This window comes from Poromitra crassiceps (assembly GCF_964638095.1).
Source record: "Poromitra crassiceps genome assembly, chromosome: 6".
NCBI lineage: Eukaryota > Metazoa > Chordata > Actinopteri > Beryciformes > Melamphaidae > Poromitra > Poromitra crassiceps.
The window spans coordinates 1,655,955-1,676,343 of record NC_139627.1 but is presented as its reverse complement, the minus strand read 5'-3'; the positions used below and the strand labels follow the sequence as shown (position 1 = coordinate 1,676,343).

Here is a 20,389-nt window from a genome sequence, read left to right as displayed (position 1 = left end):
CCAGGTCCTGTTGTGGCCATTCTCTGCCAGTTTCTTAGCCACTACTTCATAAATGGGTCAGTTGGGATATGCACTGCCAAGTTTAGCTTGTATACTTTCATCAGACCAAATTGAAAGCAGGCACTTGGTCTCCTCGTGACTCCATCCACGAGTGTCTTCATCCATAGCGTTAGTTAGTCCTTGCTGTTAACGTTAGCGTGTAACGCTAGCTCTGGCTGTGTTATTTCTTTGTGCTATTAGATAAACTTTCGCGGCGTGCGAGGACGTATTTCCGTAATTTGCAATGTAGTTTTAGCAATCCAGTAGGTGGCGGTAAGGCAACATTTAAGGATGCCAACCGCCATAAAACTGCAAAGAAGATGAAGATTATGTATTTCCGTATGGTAGTTGCTGAATGCGTTTTGAGAGGACGCGTTGCATTTACACTTGTGTTAAATGTTGTCATAATGCGTCCCTGACCACCTCCGGAGGTGGTTTGGCCGATCAGATTGCAATCCTTCTTCAATGCGTTTTGGGGGTGTTTACACCTGTACTTTCAAGTGATAAAATACAATCGGATTGCAATCTGATGGCAGAAAACGCATGTTAATGCCAGGTGTAAATGGCCTCAGAGACAACGGGCGACGATAAACTCCAGGCATAGTTGATGACGCAAGTGCACTCTGTTCCGTTTCCGAGCGCGGAAGAAATGCTGTAATGTGAAAGCTGACCAGCGGGGGAGAGGGGAGGGGGGGCAATCGTTCCCGAGTGCGGAACAGAAAGAAAGCAATGGTTCCCAGTGAGAAAGCAGCCTTACTTACTACTGTAGGACAGGTCCTATCTGCATATACTGTATACTGTAGGACAGGTCCTATCTGCATATACTGTATACTGTAGGACAGGTCCTATCTGCATATACTGTATACTGTAGGACAGGTCCTATCTGTATATACTGTATACTGTAGGACAGGTCCTATCTGCATATACTGTATACTGTAGGACAGGTCCTATCTGTATATACTGTATACTGTAGGACAGGTCCTATCTGCATATACTGTATACTGTAGGACAGGTCCTATCTGTATATACTGTATACTGTAGGACAGGTCCTATCTGCACTATATGTATTACTTACTACTGTAGGACAGGTCCTATCTGCACTATATGTATTACTTACTACTGTAGGGTTAGGGTTAGGGTCCTATCTGCACTATATGTAAGGTTCTCTTGTGCTTTGTCCTGTGACTACTGATGAGTGTGTAAATCCTGTATTGCGCCTTGAAATGCGTAAGCGCCAATTCATTGGGTCAAATTCATCGCCGCTGTGCTTGGAAAATTAAATCGATTCTGATTCTGAAGTGAAGCAGACGTACGCAGAAGGCCTTGTGCAACGCAGACCCGAAGAACGCGGCAGAACGCACAGCAGCTCAATCCCGAAATGATACCAACGTGATGATGTGGTGGCGCTGTTTGAAACGTGTGCGTGTGTGTGTGTGTGTGTGTGTGTGTGTGTGTGTGTGTGTGTGTGTGTGTGTGTGTGTGTGTGTGTGCTGGTGTGTCCGTTCACCTCTGGGATCCAGAGGGCGCACACCACATGTGCCCAGCGCGCGTCGTCCGTCTGTTTGAAGGCCCCTCCCTTGTTGGGACAGAGGGCACAGTCCACGGCTCTGCTGGGCGACTGCAGACAGCGGCGACACAGCCACTGGCCCTCGGGGATGTAGGGCACACCGTAGCACTCCTGGTGCACCGCCAGGTTACACATGTCACAGAAGAGGATGACGTTGCTGTTCTGACACTCCCCGTCGTTACAGATGCAGCAGACAGCATCCTCGTCGATCAGCGTGCTGGGGTCCGCCTGGGAGAGGGGGAGGGCGAGGGGAGAGGGGGAGGGCGAGGGGAGAGAGGAGGGCGAGGGGAGAGAGGAGGGCGAGGGGAGAGGGGGAGGGCGAGGGGAGAGAGGAGGGCGAGGGGAGAGAGGAGGGCGAGGGGAGAGAGGGGAGAGAGGAGGGCGAGGGGAGAGAGGAGGGCGAGGGGAGAGAGGGGAGAGAGGAGGGCGAGGGGAGAGAGGAGGGCGAGGGGAGAGAGGAGGGCGAGGGGAGAGAGGAGGGCGAGGGGAGAGAGGGGAGAGAGGAGGGCGAGGGGAGAGAGGAGGGCGAGGGGAGAGAGGGGAGAGAGGAGGGCGAGGGGAGAGAGGAGGGCGAGGGGAGAGAGGAGGGCGAGGGGAGAGAGGAGGGCGAGGGGAGAGAGGAGGGCAAGGGGAGAGAGGAGGGCGAGGGGAGAGAGGAGGGCGAGGGGAGAGAGGAGGGCGAGGGGAGAGAGGGGAGAGAGGAGGGCGAGGGGAGAGAGGAGGGCGAGGGGAGAGAGGGGAGAGAGGAGGGCGAGGGGAGAGAGGAGGGCGAGGGGAGAGAGGGGAGAGAGGAGGGCGAGGGGAGAGAGGAGGGCGAGGGGAGAGAGGAGGGCGAGGGGAGAGAGGAGGGCGAGGGGAGAGAGGAGGGCGGAGAGTTGGGTGCAGTCATTAAATGTTTCAATGGACTGAACAACGCATAACATTTTTCTCTGCAGTTTCTACCATCAAGACTTTCAGTAAGTGAATGAGGTACCTTATTGTGGCTCTCAAAGTAAGACTCCTTCTCCAGGCGGTCCATGAGGTACTCAAAGACCTCCTGTGGGATGGGTGTCACACCGTCACTGCGCCGCTTGTCGTTCATGATGTCGAGCCAGATGTAGTCCTCCTCGTCGATGTCGTACTCGACCTCCTCATCCAGCTCCTCCACAGACTTATCGATGTACCTGAAGGCCGGAGATGCAAAGGAGAGGTCATGTGGTTATGTGACTGTATATGAAAGACCTGAAGACAAGGACGGAAGGAACACGGACACCAAAAACACTTTGCAGAAATGTACATCAAACTCATTTCACATTACATTACATTACATTACATTACATTACATGATGCACAACAATGAGCTGGTGAACTGCAAATGTGGAGAGTCATTCGCCAATTTGTTTCTGACTGTACTACCCAATACACTTTGACTATTAGCTTATTTATAACACGACATGAGCTGTCTTTGCTCTGCCTTATTTCCTCACACAACCTGGTACTTCTATTCACTCATCACAACTACCTCTATACACCTGCAATATACAGTACGTAAATACTTTTTTTCCCCTCCAGTGTGGGGCATATTGAGTAGAGCATATGGATACTCTACTGTGTAAATCCATGACTTACACAACTTCCTTCACATTATACATGAAGTTGTATGTCCTTGTAGAAATTGACTCAATAAGCACGACACCACTGTACTTAAGGTTGTACAACACTGTACCACATTACAAAGACAAATGAACTGTATCTGTTATTCTACTTATCAAATAAATTCTCAATGCAGACAAAGACCATCATCTTACCTGTAGTAAGACGAGGGGCGCAGAGGGGCGTCAGGTCTCTCTTGGTCCAATTCTCGGAAAACCGCCTCAGGAAGCTTGACCGCCGGCCCAGACGGAGCGCTGTGGTGATGGGACGAGCCCTCCTTCTTCTTCTCTTTACTCTTATGCTTCCCAGACTTTGGAGTGGATTTGCCCCCGTTAGCGGCCGGGGTGTCTGGCCGGTCTTTGCCGTTGCCTCCTGCCTCGCTGCCTCCGGGTCCACTATCTCCACCGTTACATGTCCCTCCCCCACCGCCACCGCCACCAGAGGACGGAGGCCCCTCCCCGTCGCTGTCCTCCTCTGACACCACGTCAATGTTCTCGAAGATGCTAATGCGGTGGATGCGTCCTTGAATGTCCAGCTCCACCATGCGCTGTGCCTGGGCGTAGGTCATCGTCTCTCTGCCCGGGGAGTGAGAGTGCTCCGAGCGGTTGGGAGTGCCGGGGGTGTTCCCTCCCTGCCCGGGCCCGCCGCCCTTACCGCCGCCCCCGTCCCCGTCGCCTGAACCCACCAGCGACACGCGAGGCGGTCGTCCCTTCCTCTTCTTCTGGGGCATGCTCTGCGCAGGAGTCGGGTTGTCGTGGTCATAGTGGTAGAGATGATACTCGATGCCACTGTAGCTCTTGTAGACCTTCCGGCAGGTCTCCACGGGGCACTCATAAGGGGGCTTGGTGGCCCGCAGGTTGTGACAGAACGTCTTTACGTCAAAGTCCAGCCCCATTGTGCCAAGGGCCACTGCTGGGACAGATGCTGTCCAAGCTTACATCTGGAACACAGGGTGGAATGCAAAGGAGGACCATGTGATGGATCAAATGCTGGGATTTCAGTTTTGTTTCAATGACTTCAAGATATAATGGAGCAGTTAGATACTTAGCTACTGTCACCAAACTGTAACATTTTAATGACAGCAGCCTGCACCTTGTGCACCTGTTTTGTTGCAGTCATGTGACCATGGATCTCATTTTCCCCATGGCAACCAAATCCTTCATCAATAACAGGTGTAACTTCAGGCTAGTAGTAGTAGTAGTAGTAGTAGTAGTAGTAATAGTAGTAGTATGTTATCACTTCTGTTCCTGGCTACAATTTTCTTCAATTGCTGTATGATTATCTACACGCTTTGCAGTCTATTTGACAATAAATGAATGCTGGCTTTCAACTTGTAGCCTACTAAAAGCAACGACAGGGACAATATGCATCAGAAAATCATAATAATAATAATAATAATTCCAAAGCTAGCAAACGGACTCAATTAATTTAGTTTAAGCTAACGTTTAGCCCGAGCTGCTTTGCTGCTTCCTCTTTCTAAACAATGAAACACATCAGCCTGACACTGTTAGCAAGCTAACGCAGCTAGCAAACAACAACACTGAGTTTCCAAATAGCAGAACATTACAGGCAGGGGAAAGATGTGGTCGCTGGTTACGTTATTGTTAAGTTGCCCAATTGAGCTATTGCGTTTTTAAATGTGAACAGACGTGGTGGGTTCTGCTCAGCTCAATGTTGATAACCCACTTCCATTCAGTACGTTACAATAGCTGTATTTGCATGCTACAAAAAATCCAGCTAGCGTTAGTGAATGCATTAAAAGGGGTAACAGGCGTACAATACAATTGTACATGTAGCCTTTGAACACTAATAAATAACAGTAACACATAGGAAGTTCACAAGTTACATACAACATGACTGTAGCCTGCTGTTTCCCTCCACAATGACCTCACCCTCTCATCCCATGAAGCAGCTAATGACAGACAGAACAACAAGGTTTATCCATCATACTACACTTCACTAGCAGGCTATGAGCACCATGTATGCTTAGGTTGATTACTCATTTTCAACCAGGTCTATCTAGCAATTCATGGTCTTTCCGTTGACACAATACAAACAGATTTGAAATGCTAAGTGGAATGAGAAAGGTGGCTTGTTTTTGAGTGGTACCTCTCATACTTTAATGCTATCTGGGTTAAGTGTTTCAGCAAGTACGGTCATTTGTTCAGGTGGAATACATAAAGCAGATCATTAATTGTAGCGTTCAAATAGTGAATATGTGAGCCAACTCGCCACACCACGAGTCTTCAACCATTTAGCGATTTACGTTCGATTATAAACACTTACTACTCCGCGTTCCTCAAGACTGCGTGCTGCGAGACCTCACGCCACATCGGAAGGGTTGCAGGTCGATTTTAATGAATCAGATAATCCCAGATGAGATCGCACGTATCGTAGATATAGTGAAAATGTTTAAAAACCTATACAATATCCCAATTTCATTGTGATGGGAATAATTCAGGAACTCCGTTGAACAAAAGGGGCAACCATTGCTGTACGCCATGGACGCGTGTTGACACATTCGCCAGACAAAGCAGGACCTATTTCTCGGCGTTCAGTTTAAAATGAAGCTGTAGGTTCGTTTTAACCCAAGTTTAGCTGTACTATAAAAGCGAGCTCTTTCGAGACGTTTATAGAGCAATTTATCTTGCATTTCTACATGCAAAATATTTCCCTCGTTATTTTTCTTCTAAGTGGCGAATCTGTGGAATTGTTTCACATAATATGGTAAGAATTAGGGCTGATTGGCTGATAGGCTGATAGGCTTTCAGTTAAATCGTGTCAAAGTGCACATCGGGCTCAATTAAGAAAATAATCATCATCATCATCAGTATATGAATGGGAGCTGGCTGGGGCTCACTCTCGTTTATTTCAATGTTTGTTTCTCTGTCCCACTGTGATTGTCCCACTGTTGTGTCATAAATCCGACATAATCCGTGATGTCATAAATCCCACTGTGACATGTCATAAATCCGACTGTGACATCATCAGTGATGTCATAAATCCCACTGATGACATCTCAGTGATGTCATAAATCTGACATCATCAGTGATGCTGGTCTCATTGTCCAGCGAGCTGCAGGACGGGCGAGCCTAGGAGTCGAGCGTGCATACCGCGCGAGATCCCTAGTCATCAGTATATAAATGAGAGCTGGGGCTCTGTCTGTTTGTTTCTCTGTTTCACTGTGATTGTCCCGCTGTGATGTCATAAATCCCACTGTGACATCATCCATGATGTCATAAATCCCACTGTGACATCAGTGATGTCATAAATCTCAGTAATGTCATAAATCCCACTGTGACATCATCAGTGATGTCATGAATCCCAGTGATGTGTGACATCATCAGTGATGTCATGAATCCCACTGTGACATCAGTGTCACAAAAAAGAAGTGGGAGTCTGCCTTCAGACCCCTGTCTTCAGCCATGGACAACTGAATGTTGCCAGCTCCAGGACATGTGATCCAGCATCCCTGAAGTCTGTCATCAAGGAGCAGCCAGGGCGAGGCCGCGCAGTGGCCAAGCTACATGCGAGCTGCAGGGCCAGCTGGGCGAGCGATAGGCTACTAGGAATCGAGAGATCCCTAGTATTTTATACTTACGTCTTAACTATTCAGGAAGTTGCTCAATCAAAATATTTGATAGGCTACGTATTTATTTTATACTAGCGCTTGATTCCTAGGGTGGAGACTCTGGAGATGATGCACCGCACTTGTCCTCTTCTCCCTTATCCCACCCACCACTTATATACACATCACTGATGACATCACAATTGCTCAAGTGACATCACTGATGACATCACAATTCTTCTTTCTTGTGTGGTGTTTTATGGCAGTTTGCATCCTTCACGTTGCATCACCGCCCCCCTCCGGGTCCATCAAACCACATTCCGTCCCTCGTCCTCTTCTCCCTCAATGGCGTGGCCTTCCTGTGCAATCTTTAGTTGGTCCTGACATCACAATTGTTCAAGTGACACTGATGACATCCCAAACTGGACACATTCATTCCAATTTCTGCCTTCAAAGACACCACCATCTCAGACATTCTCACTGACTAGTGGATGCGTGGGAGAATGCCCCCCCCCCCCCGATGGGAGTTGGACCCCCGGCCCCTGGGAGTTAGACCCACCCACTCTTATCCCCCACCCCGGGAGTTAGACCGACCCAGTCTGCTTAGCCAGGAAAGGATGACATCATCACTGATGACATCACATAGTGGCTCGCCCGCTGCATGTGCTTGCGGCCTCGCCCGCATCTCGGCTGCTGCATGGCATCGCCTGCTCTATTGGCACCAGGAAGGATGACATCACATAATTAGGTAATTAGGGCAATTACCTGGCACCAGGAAGGATGACATCACTGATGACATCATCACCCACTGCACATCACATACGCAGCTCGGCTGCTACGCTGCCTCACCCGCATCCCCCGCCTGCTGCGTGGCCTCGCCTGCTCTATTGGCACCAGGAAGGATAACATCACTGATGACATCATCACTGATGACATCACATCATTAGGTAATTATGGCAATCACCTAATTAAAAAACTGTCACCTGCAGGGGTGCGCTTTACACTTCCTGCAAGTTTCAGCCCGATCACACGTAACACGGCATAGCTGTGGCCGGACAAAATTCTGCTCACTCACACACACACACACAGACACTTCTCATTCTTATTATAGGAAGTACAGTACTAGCAAACTTGCACGCTTCGCACTCGATTCCTAGGCTCACGGGCTGCACGGCCTCGCCCGCCTTGCAGCTCAGCTGCTCGCCCCTCATTATTATTATAGGATATAAGAAGATACCTGCAACGGTTTCTCCAATATGTAATATCCCATAACACTTCTCTCCCCATATCTCGTTTGTTGATTTGCTTGCCTGTTTTATTGTGCCTGTTTGTTAAATTATTGTGTTATTTTCTAGCCCACTTCCCCTTCCCTCAAGTGGCTCTTGCCACTTTCCAGGTAAATACATTGTAAATAAGAATTTGTTCTTAATGACTTGCCTGGTAAAATAAAAATTAATAAATCGTGACTGAACCACACCACCGCCAACTATTGCACAAGTGACATCACTGATGACATCATCAATGATGGCACAATCGTGACATAACCACACCGAGCCCACAGACACCACCCACTTTAACTAAGAAGATGCATGTTTACGGCTCAAACTGTTACATTATTTAACATACATATTAACAAACATCACAATATCTTATTATAGGCCTACCTAATGCATAGTGTGACCTGAAGGTAAAAGTGCTTTATTGCAGATAACCTTAAGAAATTAAAGTAAAGGGGAAAAGGGAGAAAAACACTCTGAAACATGCCATCAAGCACAAAATAATGTTTATTTCTCTGTCAACATGTAGAGTTTGTGATTCAAGTGCAGCTAACTGGGTTGGGTCAGGTAATGCAGTGGGGAGTACAGCAGGCAGAAGCAATCCCACACACGGTTTGCAAGCTTTTTAGACAGTCAAAGCATATTCACCAGGGGGCGATGTTGCACAGAGAGAAGTAGGTGAGGAGAGCTGGTGCACATCTGTAAAGTGCATCCTCTGGTCGCTTAAATCCTCTGTTTGATCACAGCATCCGGATGAATATGCCAACAGTAGTTATTCCCTCATCTGCTCACCAGGAGTTAGCAGAGATGGAAGTGGAGCAAAAGATATCAGCTACAAGGAGTGACAGAGAACAGAAATCTCTTACTACTGGAAGTATTTCACCAAAGCAGAAGACTCTGCATAATATCCTACAAAAGTCCAATTCAAACCGAATTGATGGAATAATATACATCAAAGCGAACCCCCCCCTCCCCTCCCCTAAACAGTCAACCAAAATGTACAAATATAAATTACAAGAAAACTGTACATTTCACAGCTTGGCAGGATCGGGGTGCTGCAACCTTTCAAAGGAGTTGTGGGGATGTGAACTTTCTAACCATTGTAGCTGTATATTTCTGCTTTGTGGATCACATGAAGAGTTCGCCATGCTTGACTTAAAGTACAGGGGGTGAAACCCACTATATACAGTGTTGGAAACTCCTTGACACAGGTTAGAATTCAGGGAGAATATAATGTTGTGCAAATCTCCCACATCAAGTAATATCTGAATTTTGATTGGAAGTAATCATGAAAACAAAAAACAAAAAAAATCAAAAACAAGGCTGTCATCAAATGCAACTTAGGAAATAATACATAACATCAACATTTTAACAAGGCAATAACACTGCTGCATAAGCATCTCTTTTGCTGAGAATTCATTTTCAGAAGGTTTCTACATTGGGTGATTCTAAAGTACCGTCTTCTGTGAATATAATGTTCATTTGTACAGTGGAACCACCTCTGACAGAATAGCAGCATCAAAATCAGGCTTCAAACATCAAATAATGTCAACAACACTGGTGATTGCACAAACTACAATTACATACAGTATATGCTGGATAATAGGAGAGCCAAGTTGAAAAGAAACTATTTAACAGCAGTGAATTCAAGAGTTTGCTTGGTGATTTGTAACTTCCGTAGTTTGCTTGGTGATTTGTAACTTAAGTTGAACTTTGCAGCTCGCTCCTGTTGCACACATCAGATAAGGCTTGTGGCAAAGCAACGATCAAAGCTTTGTAGAGGGGTTCAATTGCACTTTTAAGCCTCAGAAACCTTCACATATTCACAGCTACATTCTGATTGGAACACTAGCAGAGGCATAAAGAACTATGTATAGTATATATGGCTCTGGACACTGCCTTCCCTCTGCTGCCAACTCCTCTGCAGGAGGCCGTGTCCAACTGAACCATGTGACCTGAAAGTGTGGATTTGGTTGGCTGGCTTGGTTACATTTCTTCTTCTCTCTCGGTCATTATATTAACCATTGTTTCTGCAAGGCAACTGTACATCTCGCCAGTCGCCACTATGGCATTCCATCTGTTACAGGGGTGTAAAGTAAACAAGGATTAAAACATAACTTTATTATTTAAATAAGAGCATATACTGTGTTAATAGTGCAGTACTACAAGGGCATTCATATGTAAACCAAATACAAAAAGTGTCTGCAATGCATTAGAAATGAAGCAGCACTCAAGCTACCATCAAATAAAATCACTTTGATGCGGACATGCATTGTTTCAGGGAAAAAGCTATGTTCAAGGCACTACATTCCTTCAGAGATCCTCACGGTAAATACTGCTCTGCCATTTCAAGCCACTGGGTTTGGATTCTAATGTAGTGTTCAAAGTGTACATCAATCTGAAGAAAGGCAAAATCAATGTGAAAATGATGGTAATGAAGGATATTGTGAAACTTGTTAACGTGCCCGCTGACGATGTGTCTAGTATGGCTGTGAGTTTAGTCAAGACCAAAGCCAAAAGCATTAAGTATTCAGACACGCATACTTAACATATATACTATACACACACATATGCACACAGCCACACACGCACAATTAGCTAGGTATAGGTGTTGTATAAACAATATCAACACACACTATTATTTACAAGCTCACAGATTATGTACACATATGGCTCTGGTGTAGCAGCTGATCACAACACAGCCAGAGCAGAGTGGGGCTGGACTAACTTGGCCAAACTAAGGAGATTTGGGAGTGGGGTGGGGGGTATTAGGTAGTCCTGGTGGTTTTGGGACAGGGGCCATTATCAGGGGGGTGCATGACCAAGGGGTAGGACTGTACCCCTGGGTTTGCCATGGTGGCATAGGGCATCATTCCCGCAGCACCAAGCAGGCCTACAGGACCCATGGAGCCCACAGGGCTGGGCATGCCAGACCACTGCTGGGGGTAGGGAGGACCAGGCACCACCCCACCATAGGAGCCTGCAGGTAAAAGGTACCCAGGAGAGTTGGGACCTAGAGCTATGGGCAGACCAGAGCCTAAAGCAGCAGTCAGCGCTATGGGCAGACCAGAGCCTAAAGCAGCAGTCAGAGGCAGCTGGAACATGTTGGGAGCCATGGGGCATTTCACCTGGAACAAGAAGGGAAGTTTAAAAACTGGACCAAACTGTGCACTTCCTGTGTCATAATTACATCAATGGCATCATGGGTCTTAGCACAGCTCAAAGATTGATCCCAAATTTCTTCTCTCCCCGAGTATGCTTGTCCATGCCAGGTACCTCGTGTGGTGGGGCTCTAACCTCCAGGTCCTGCTGGCGTCTCTGCTGTTTGATCTGGTTTAGGGAGGGCCGCGGGTGATGGGATGCTGCAAGAGTTTCCTTTGTCCAATCATCTACCAGCTTGTGAAGGTCATCAGTGAAGGTGCCCCTCTTGTTGTTGCTGTTGTTGGTCTGGACCTGAGCTAGACCTGCGATTGGCTGAGGAGACGGGGAGGGCGTGGCTCCTGTGAGTGACGACTGTGTCTGATTGGAGGCTGTCTGAGCTGTGGTGGCGCTGTGAGAAGACCCTGAAAAGACAGACAGGTCAGGAAACTCCGCCCAGTTCAACAATTCCCAGTGAATCAATTGGCTGCTAATTGAAGGCACTTTTAGTACAAAACTAAAACTACAGCTTCATCTTTCAGAGAAAATCCTTCTAGCCAGTTTTCAATCTGAACGGTTTAAACTGTTTTGAGGAACCCATAATAGCAATGTATACAGATAAAACTTTACTTTACTATCCACCTTATTTTTGAATGCCCCGCTGTAAAATGATTATGGGTGCAAGGTCCGGTCTAGAGCGTGACAGATTGTTGCAGCTGGTTAATGTTACTTGTTGGCAGAGAGTCTGTGACGGCGCTCATACTAGGGTTGCCAACAGTCCCGTATTAGCCGGGACATCCCGTATTTGGGTCAAAAGAGACGTGTCCCGTACGGGACGCCACTTGTCCCGTTTTTAAGGGAAGAGGCATATATATTGCGACCTGTCTGTCTGCTTGCCTGTGTGTTTGTGTGCTGTATGAGATAACGCGAAGGGCGCTAGGACCCTGGGGGTGCCGGCGTGCCGCAGCCGCTCAGTTGATGACAGGGGGCAGGCACAGCTGCACAGAGCGGGTGTGTGTGTGTGTGTGTGTGTGTGTGTGAGAGAGACTCTCAGGTGGGCGCGGCTATATTATTTGACAGCGTGTGGTGTGCCACAATCACTCATGTGGAAAAATGAGCGCACGACGTGGGCATGAAAGCGATGGAGACGGCGATGCAGGCCCCGGCCCTCCAAAAAATAAAATACTTTGTTCATATAGTAAAGTTTGGGAAGAGAAGTACACGTGGGTTAAGCTGACTGACTCCCCCCTGAAGGACACTTACAGACGTTTGTAGAAAAAAAAAAAAAAAAAAAACGTACAGATGTTTGTTTACTTATGGATATTTATGGGCATTATTACCCCATTTATAGCCTACTTTGTACCTGGCTAAATAAAATTTAGCAGTTCAGCAGTTATGCCATCTTCTTTGGTGTGTGATTATTTTCAAAGTCACATTTGAAAGACCAGATTCAAATCACACATTTGCAAACCTTTCAATATTATGTGAAATGTTTCTCTATCAAGGGAAATGGCAATAACAGCTAGTAATGAAAACAGAAAATAAACACTGTCAAGGGAATAACATAACACATTTTTTAGAGTTGAATGTATTTTTTTTTTATATCATAGCCCCGGGGGGGGGGGGGGGGGGGGGGGGGGTCCGACCGTCCCGTATTGCTGGGATGGAATGTTGGCAACCCTAGACTCATACGCAGCAGAGGGTCTGTGGTGCTCATACGCAGCAGAGGGTCTGTGACACTCATACGCAGCAGAGGGTCTGTGGCGCTCGTGCTCAGCGCATTTCCTCGTCAAACTCCGACACTGCTGAAAAAAAAGTTGCTTGTCACAAAGAAATAACACTTGTTTGATGACTTATTTGAGGGAATGTAATGTTATCTATCGCATCCGCTAACCTGTTGCTCTTTGAACAACCCGGGATATTTATCGGCCAAGCTGAACGTGATTTGCTTCCTTCGCCTGCAGCTTTGAAACATCGTTTACAGACGGGCTATGTTGTGTCTATGTTGTGTCTATGTTGTGTCTATGTTGTGTCTATGTTGTGTCTATGTTGTGTCTATGTTGTGGAGGATGACACCGGAAGAAGCGCCCATATTTCATGTAAGGCATCATGGCAGCTAGAAATAAGGTGGATAATGAAATATGCAGATTTTGCCAACCTAGCAGCCAACGGATTGACTGTCATAAAGAACTATAGACAAATGGATAGTTTGATATGCAAGCAACCACAATATTCAACATTCAACACATGTAGGCATACCACCATGCATAACAAGAAGAAAAGTAAATAGATGTAATAATCCAAAGTTTCCCTTGGATTTTGCAAAGCGTAACCACATTCTCCATCAGAATACTGCCACATTTTGTACCAAAAAAGAACACAATGAATAATGAAAAGGTGCCCATGCAAAGAGAATGAGGACAGAGAGTAAGGAAGACAGAGTAAGAAAGTAAATGAGATAGTTACTACTACTGCGCTCTTTGCCTAGACATAGTCGTTTCAGAGTGGACCCTATGAAGGTAAAACAGCAGAGGACAGAAAGAGTTAGGGCAGGACACACTGCACAGCACAGGTCTGTGGACAAGCTGCTTCAAAGCCACACTCAGCTATCAAATCAATCAGGGAGAGAGAAAGAGGAAAGGAGGACAACCCAGTTTGAAAATCAGTGAGTAGGAAATAAGTGGAGGTAGAATGAGTCTAGGTGTGCTTTAAAATGTCATTCCAAAACGTGACCAATAAGAACATGTACCTGACAGGCTTTGAGCAGAGATGGTAAACTTAGCCCTTGGTTTGTTATGTTGCTTGTTGTGTTGCTTATTGGTTCTGAAGGAAACTGGTCCACAATAAGCTGGGGCAGGTCAGTAGTTTGGAAAGAAAGCTCCACTCAGAGATTTATTTCCTGCAACCCTAGTGTCTCATTGTGTTATTATGTCTACCACCATCTTGTAAATGAACCTACATTTGATGTAACAAAGTGAAATGGCGGTAATGACATTTTGCTCTACAATGCTGTCTTTGATTGAACTGTAATATAAAGTGGTCACAATCATCTTAATAACATAATGATGTAGATTTATTTGTTTTATATTTAATATGGATTAGTGATCCTGCCTGGATCAGGCCCATTAGTTGGCAAGAAGCCGATAATAAGGTTGTTCTTAGAGAGGGAGAGTGGAGCTTGGATTAAAAAAAGAAACCCATCCCTTCTAATACAGTATTTGTGGATGTGAGAACGCCTGTGAAACAAAATATGAAACCAAACAAACAAACAAACAAACAAAGAAATCAAAATCCCAACTGAAAGAGCACACAGATACTAGCTGGAACACATCAGTCAGCACTGGTCAGAAACATGCAGGTAACAGAGGAGAGGTGGAAGAAGAAGTAGTAGTAATATTGATGATACAGCCCTTTATATGGCGGAGCAAGTCTCCATCAGTGCCCTGCCCGGCGCCTGCACCATGCACGTCTTCCAGAGAGAGCTCTCCTCTACACAGCAAAGGGGCGTGGCCTATCAGGGAGGGAGGGAGGGGGCGGGGACCTCTCTGCTAGTAGACAGAGGGTTGCTGGCTGGGCCAAAGTGCCTAAAACACTTGGGAGACTATATATACACTCAAAATGAATTGTGGATGGAAACATATCAAATAAATAGGGTGCAAACACACACGCACGCATGCACGCACACACACACACACACGCACACATGCATGCACGCACACACACACACACACACACACACACACTACCCGCACACCTATATTAGGCATACAGTACTGGTCCAGATCGGACCTCAGGCCCGTGTTTGGAGAAGACTAGTCTTACCCCGCAATCAGTATGCTTGTGGGGTCTTGCTTGTTAAAGCCATAAGCAATGCACAAAGCATTTGTACAGTATGGGAGGGAAATTCAACCCACGGAACACAAGCTTTGCGGGATTTGACGGAGAGGTAGGAACATAAAACGGGGGATGTATGTTGGGGGGTGGGGGGGGGGGGGGTTAGAAGATCAAATCAATTTGAATAGAAAAACAAATTGGGAGAAAAGAGAAACCGGTTAAATAAAGAGAAGATGGAAATGAGTGAAGGGAAATAGAGAAGAACAAATACAAACAGATGGACAGAGACACGGGTCCACTGAGGAATCTAGTGCGCGGTTTGCTACTAGATTTATAGGTGACTCTCTCTGACGTTTGGTGGTAAACCGTCCAGCCTGTAAAAATGAATATAAGAGGGAAGAAGAGAAGAAACAAGAGAGACACTTGTGTAAAAGTGCACAGAGACTGTGATGAGAAAGCCCCACCCTTAAAAGCACCAGCAAAAGGAGACAGATGGTCTAAAACAGGAGAGAATGCAATGCTTATATCGACTACTGGGATGGCTGCCACGTCTCCTTTCTTCTAGCGACCTGATCAATAACTTCATATACAAATGTAAGTATGTCTGTACGTACACGTCTGATGTATGCCTCAAATGTGTGTGAAAGAAACAACATTCTTTCCATCTGTTTTTCTAAAATGGACACATTCACACACACAAAATTGTTAGTAGTTAAGTCTGTAGCAATGTAAAATACTATTATTATTATTATTATTAGAAGCTTATATAGTCTTTTGAGCAGTTATACTCTAGATATGAAGTGCAGAGTTGTTCGAGTCTGGAATCCTTGAAGGTTGATACTCTTGATGCCTCTGCTTGTAAAATACTGTCCATGTCAGCTTATATTGTACTAGTACCTTGTAAGCACCTTGATATGGGTGTTGTGTGTCGTGTTGTCCCATCTGTAAATGGTGTCTGTGCGTTTATGTAAATGTGCGTGCACATGTTCATATATTGTGTACCTTGGCCAGGACCTGCTTGGGTGCCCATTCCACCAGTGTAGATGTTGTCTGAAGAGAAGGAGCCCTTCAGGGAGCAGGGCTGTTGGGTCTGGACCAGCTCTTGCGTGGCGTTGGGGTGGGTGCTGGAGCTCATGCTGCCACTGGAGTGGGCAGAACCATCTGACAGAACTGAGCTTTTAGCCGGAGAACTGGATGAGCTGGCAGTGCTCTCACCTTCATTCAAAAAGAAGCATTGAGAAGATGAGTCAGTTGTTTATCACTTTCTGAATCACACACTCCCACATAGTCATCAGAATCTGACGCCATTCCCCTGCTCCACACTGTGACTAAATATGTTTGCCTCAGTGAAACTCAGTGAAAACCTTCCCCCAAACTCTGGATTACAACTTCAGTTACATCAACCAGCCACCACCCACCACCCCCACCAACCCCCACACACCTTTCCTCTCACCAGCGGTGGTGTTGAGATTGTTTTGGAGCTGCTGCACCATGGGATTGAGCAGCTTGCCAGCCTTCAGCTTGTGTTTGCTGGCCCTGCGTCTGCGGCCACTGGGGGGTGCAGCGTGAAGTAGGCCTACACTGGCCGGAAGAGTCTTACCCAGTTCCTTGTACAGACGCTCAATCTCACTCCTTTGGAATGCCTGCAGCTCAGAGATCTCCTTCATGTGCCTGATGAAAGAGGAGAGGGAAAGGGGCAGACACGGGTGTATGAGCGGACACTAATAAAGAGTGAGGGAAAGGGGCAGACACGGGTGTATGAGCGGACACTAATAACGAGTGAAGGAAAGGGGCAGACACGGGTGTATGAGCGGACACTAATAAAGAGTGAAGGAAAGGGGCAGACACGGGTGTATGAGCGGACACTAATAACGAGTGAAGGAAAGGGGCAGACACGGGTATATGAGCGGACACTAATAACGAGTGAAGGAAAGGGGCAGACACGGGTATATGAGCGGACACTAATAAAGAGTGAAGGAAAGGAGCAGACATGGGTGTATGAGCGGACACTAATAAAGAGTGAAGGAAAGGGGCAGACACGGGTATATGAGTGGACACTAATAAAGAGTGAAGGAAAGGGGCAGACACGGGTGTATGAGCGGACACTAATAAAGAGTGAGGGAAAGGGGCAGACACGGGTGTATGAGCGGACACTAATAAAGAGTGAAGGAAAGGGGCAGACACGGGTGTATGAGTGGACACTAATAAAGAGTGAAGTTAAGGGGCAGACACGGGTGTATGAGCGGACACTAATAAAGAGTGAAGGAAAGGAGCAGACACGGGTGTATGAGCGGACACTAATAAAGAGTGAAGGAAAGGGGCAGACACGGGTGTATGAGCGGACACTAATAAAGAGTGAAGGAAAGGGGCAGACACGGGTGTATGAGCGGACACTAATAAAGAGTGAAGGAAAGGGGCAGACACGGGTGTATGAGTGGACACTAATAAAGAGTGAAGGAAAGGGGCAGACACAGGTGTATGAGCGGACACTAATAAAGAGTGAAGGAAAGGGGCAGACACGGGTGTATGAGCGGACACTAATAAAGAGTGAAGGAAAGGGGCAGACACGGGTGTATGAGTGGACACTAATAAAGAGTGAAGTTAAGGGGCAGACACGGGTGTATGAGCGGACACTAATAAAGAGTGAAGGAAAGGGGCAGACACGGGTATATGAGTGGACACTAATAAAGAGTGAGGGAAAGGGGCAGACACGGGTGTATGAGCGGACACTAATAAAGAGTGAAGGAAAGGGGCAGACACGGGTGTATGAGCGGACACTAATAAAGAGTGAAGGAAAGGGGCAGACACGGGTGTATGAGTGGACACTAATAAAGAGTGAAGTTAAGGGGCAGACACGGGTGTATGAGCGGACACTAATAAAGAGTGAAGGAAAGGGGCAGACACGGGTGTATGAGTGGACACTAATAAAGAGTGAAGGAAAGGGGCAGACACGGGTGTATGAGCGGACACTAATAAAGAGTGAAGGAAAGGGGCAGACACGGGTGTATGAGCGGACACTAATAAAGAGTGAAGGAAAGGGGCAGACACGGGTGTATGAGCGGACACTAATAAAGAGTGAAGGAAAGGGGCAGACACGGGTGTATGAGTGGACACTAATAAAGAGTGAGGGAAAGGGGCAGACACGGGTATATGAGCGGACACTAATAAAGAGTGAAGGAAAGGGGCAGACACGGGTATATGAGCGGACACTAATAAAGAGTGAAGGAAAGGAGCAGACACGGGTATATGAGCGGAGACTAATAAAGAGTGAAGGAAAGGGGCAGACACGGGTGTATGAGCGGACACTAATAAAGAGTGAAGGAAAGGGGCAGACACAGGTGTATGAGCGGACACTAATAAAGAGTGAAGGAAAGGGGCAGACACGGGTGTATGAGCGGACACTAATAAAGAGTGAAGGAAAGGGGCAGACACGGGTGTATGAGCGGACACTAATAAAGAGTGAAGGAAAGGGGCAGACACGGGTGTATGAGCGGACACTAATAAAGAGTGAAGGAAAGGGGCAGACACGGGTGTATGAGCGGACACTAATAAAGAGTGAAGGAAAGGAGCAGACACGGGTGTATGAGCGGACACTAATAAAGAGTGAAGGAAAGGGGCAGACACGGGTGTATGAGCGGACACTAATAAAGAGTGAAGGAAAGGGGCAGACACGGGTGTATGAGCGGACACTAATAAAGAGTGAAGGAAAGGGGCAGACACGGGTGTATGAGCGGACACTAATAAAGAGTGAAGGAAAGGGGCAGACACGGGTGTATGAGCGGACACTAGAGTAAAGAGTGTTTCCTCTCTAGCTGTCATTTATATTGTCTTAAATGGGTTCAGAAAGGTCACTGACAGGCTGCTAAGGGCTAATGTCCACCAGCTCCGGAACAGATGCGGTACAGCGTCGGCTGCGAAACAGACCCACACTAGGCGAGAGTCGATCCGGCAGTTTTACCGGATCCGCAACGCAGCCGTAATGCCTGTAAGAGTCTCTTTCAAGCATTCCCTCAGCATCTCAGTATGGTGTGCCCTCAGCGCCCCCACCCCCTGCACGACAGGCCTCAGAAGCCTGCCAACGCCATTACACCAGACATGACAGGCTGGCAGTCATGACTGCAGCATGTCACTGCATCATTTAAAAAGCTTTTCTTGCTTTTCACTCAGAAGCTGTTTGTGCCAACTCAAACATAGGTTTTTAGCTCTCCCATATAGAGCTAAAGACTTGGCTGTCAGTCACTATCACTTGTATGGATTGTGTAGTAGTGATACTCTCATTTCCAGCCTTTCTGAGAAAGCAGCAAAAAAACTAAACAAAACAGCCATCCGACTAGTCCTACACACTAGGGATGTTCATCAATTATCGAAAATCGATAATTGATCGTTAAGGATTGGAATCGATCCTGTGGCATTTGGATCGATTTTTTAATTATTAAAAAAAAAAAAAAAAAAAAAAAATTTGGGACTAGGTTTGGGTGGAATTCGTTCCTCCTCGGCCCACTCCATTGCACAGCCGACTAACGTGAGGTGGAGCTTCATATAGTCTCTAGTTTTCTGGCTGGGCACGGGCCTTTGTGCCAACAAAACTGTTTTAAACATGGGAAATTCACACCGGCATGCGCCGGGGACAGCAGTGTTGGAGAGGAGACACATTGAAATAAAGAGTTCATTGAGGAGAACACGTTGTTTTTCGTATTTTCTGCCATAGACATTCATTTTGTAAAAAAAAAAAAAAAGAAAAAAAAAGAATTGAAAATTGAAAATTGAAAATTTTCTAAGTATTAACACATTCACTGCCAGCCATTTTTTTTTTTACTGTAGGTAGCTTCTGCCAGAGGTTTTTTTTGAGGAATCTGGCTCATCTTTCAAGACCCGAGGATTCTTTTCTGCTAAGATTTTGTGAACACAAAATATCTCAAAAGAACTAATAGAATGTGTGCTTTCTCTGTCTAAAAGAGTTAGTTTGTAGAGTTAGTAGTTATGTAGGCATTAGCACTTGAATACAGCATGGTTTCAGCGTCTGAAAATTTAAGCTGAGATAAATAGCTTTTTGTGAAATTCGATAGAACAGTCACTTTAACCATTCATTTTTGGCATCAGTAAGACGTCAGACATCTAAACAATAGTTTTGAACAGTAATTTCCTCCATAACAGCAGGAAACCCCCCTCTACTTCAAACTCCTCCCTCCGTGTGTGTTCTTCTTGGCTGCAGCGGGCGTGTCACAAGCGAGTTGCTGCTGCTGCTGCTGCTCCTGTCTGCTGGCGGCCGCTCTTTGGGCAAGTCTGGATGGGCTCGCTCGTTTCTTGGGGTTTCGGCTGAGAGCTTTGATGAAG

General features: G+C 46.5%; 2 protein-coding genes across 2 annotated transcripts in view; both read right to left on the bottom strand.

Moving 5' to 3' along the window:
- Nucleotides 1-5,691, bottom strand: part of brpf1 (bromodomain and PHD finger containing, 1) — a 34,762-nt gene extending 29,071 nt beyond the window's left edge. The window contains exons 1-4 of the mRNA XM_083639157.1: nucleotides 5,525-5,691; nucleotides 3,394-4,178; nucleotides 2,580-2,769; nucleotides 1,547-1,834 (exon numbers count right to left, since the gene is read on the bottom strand). Coding sequence (XP_083495283.1) covers nucleotides 1,547-1,834; nucleotides 2,580-2,769; nucleotides 3,394-4,133 — 1,218 coding nt within the window. The 5' untranslated portion in view covers nucleotides 4,134-4,178; nucleotides 5,525-5,691. The remainder of the gene's footprint in view (nucleotides 1-1,546; nucleotides 1,835-2,579; nucleotides 2,770-3,393; nucleotides 4,179-5,524) is intronic.
- Nucleotides 5,692-10,851: 5,160 nt separating this feature from the next.
- LOC310778790 (serine/threonine-protein kinase WNK2) overlaps nucleotides 10,852-20,389 on the bottom strand; it is a gene marked incomplete at both ends in the record, with an annotated part of 86,008 nt that continues 76,470 nt past the window's right edge. The window contains 6 exons of the mRNA XM_083639236.1: nucleotides 10,852-11,211; nucleotides 11,360-11,646; nucleotides 13,688-13,732; nucleotides 15,331-15,429; nucleotides 16,058-16,270; nucleotides 16,497-16,726. Coding sequence (XP_083495362.1) covers nucleotides 10,852-11,211; nucleotides 11,360-11,646; nucleotides 13,688-13,732; nucleotides 15,331-15,429; nucleotides 16,058-16,270; nucleotides 16,497-16,726 — 1,234 coding nt within the window. The remainder of the gene's footprint in view (nucleotides 11,212-11,359; nucleotides 11,647-13,687; nucleotides 13,733-15,330; nucleotides 15,430-16,057; nucleotides 16,271-16,496; nucleotides 16,727-20,389) is intronic.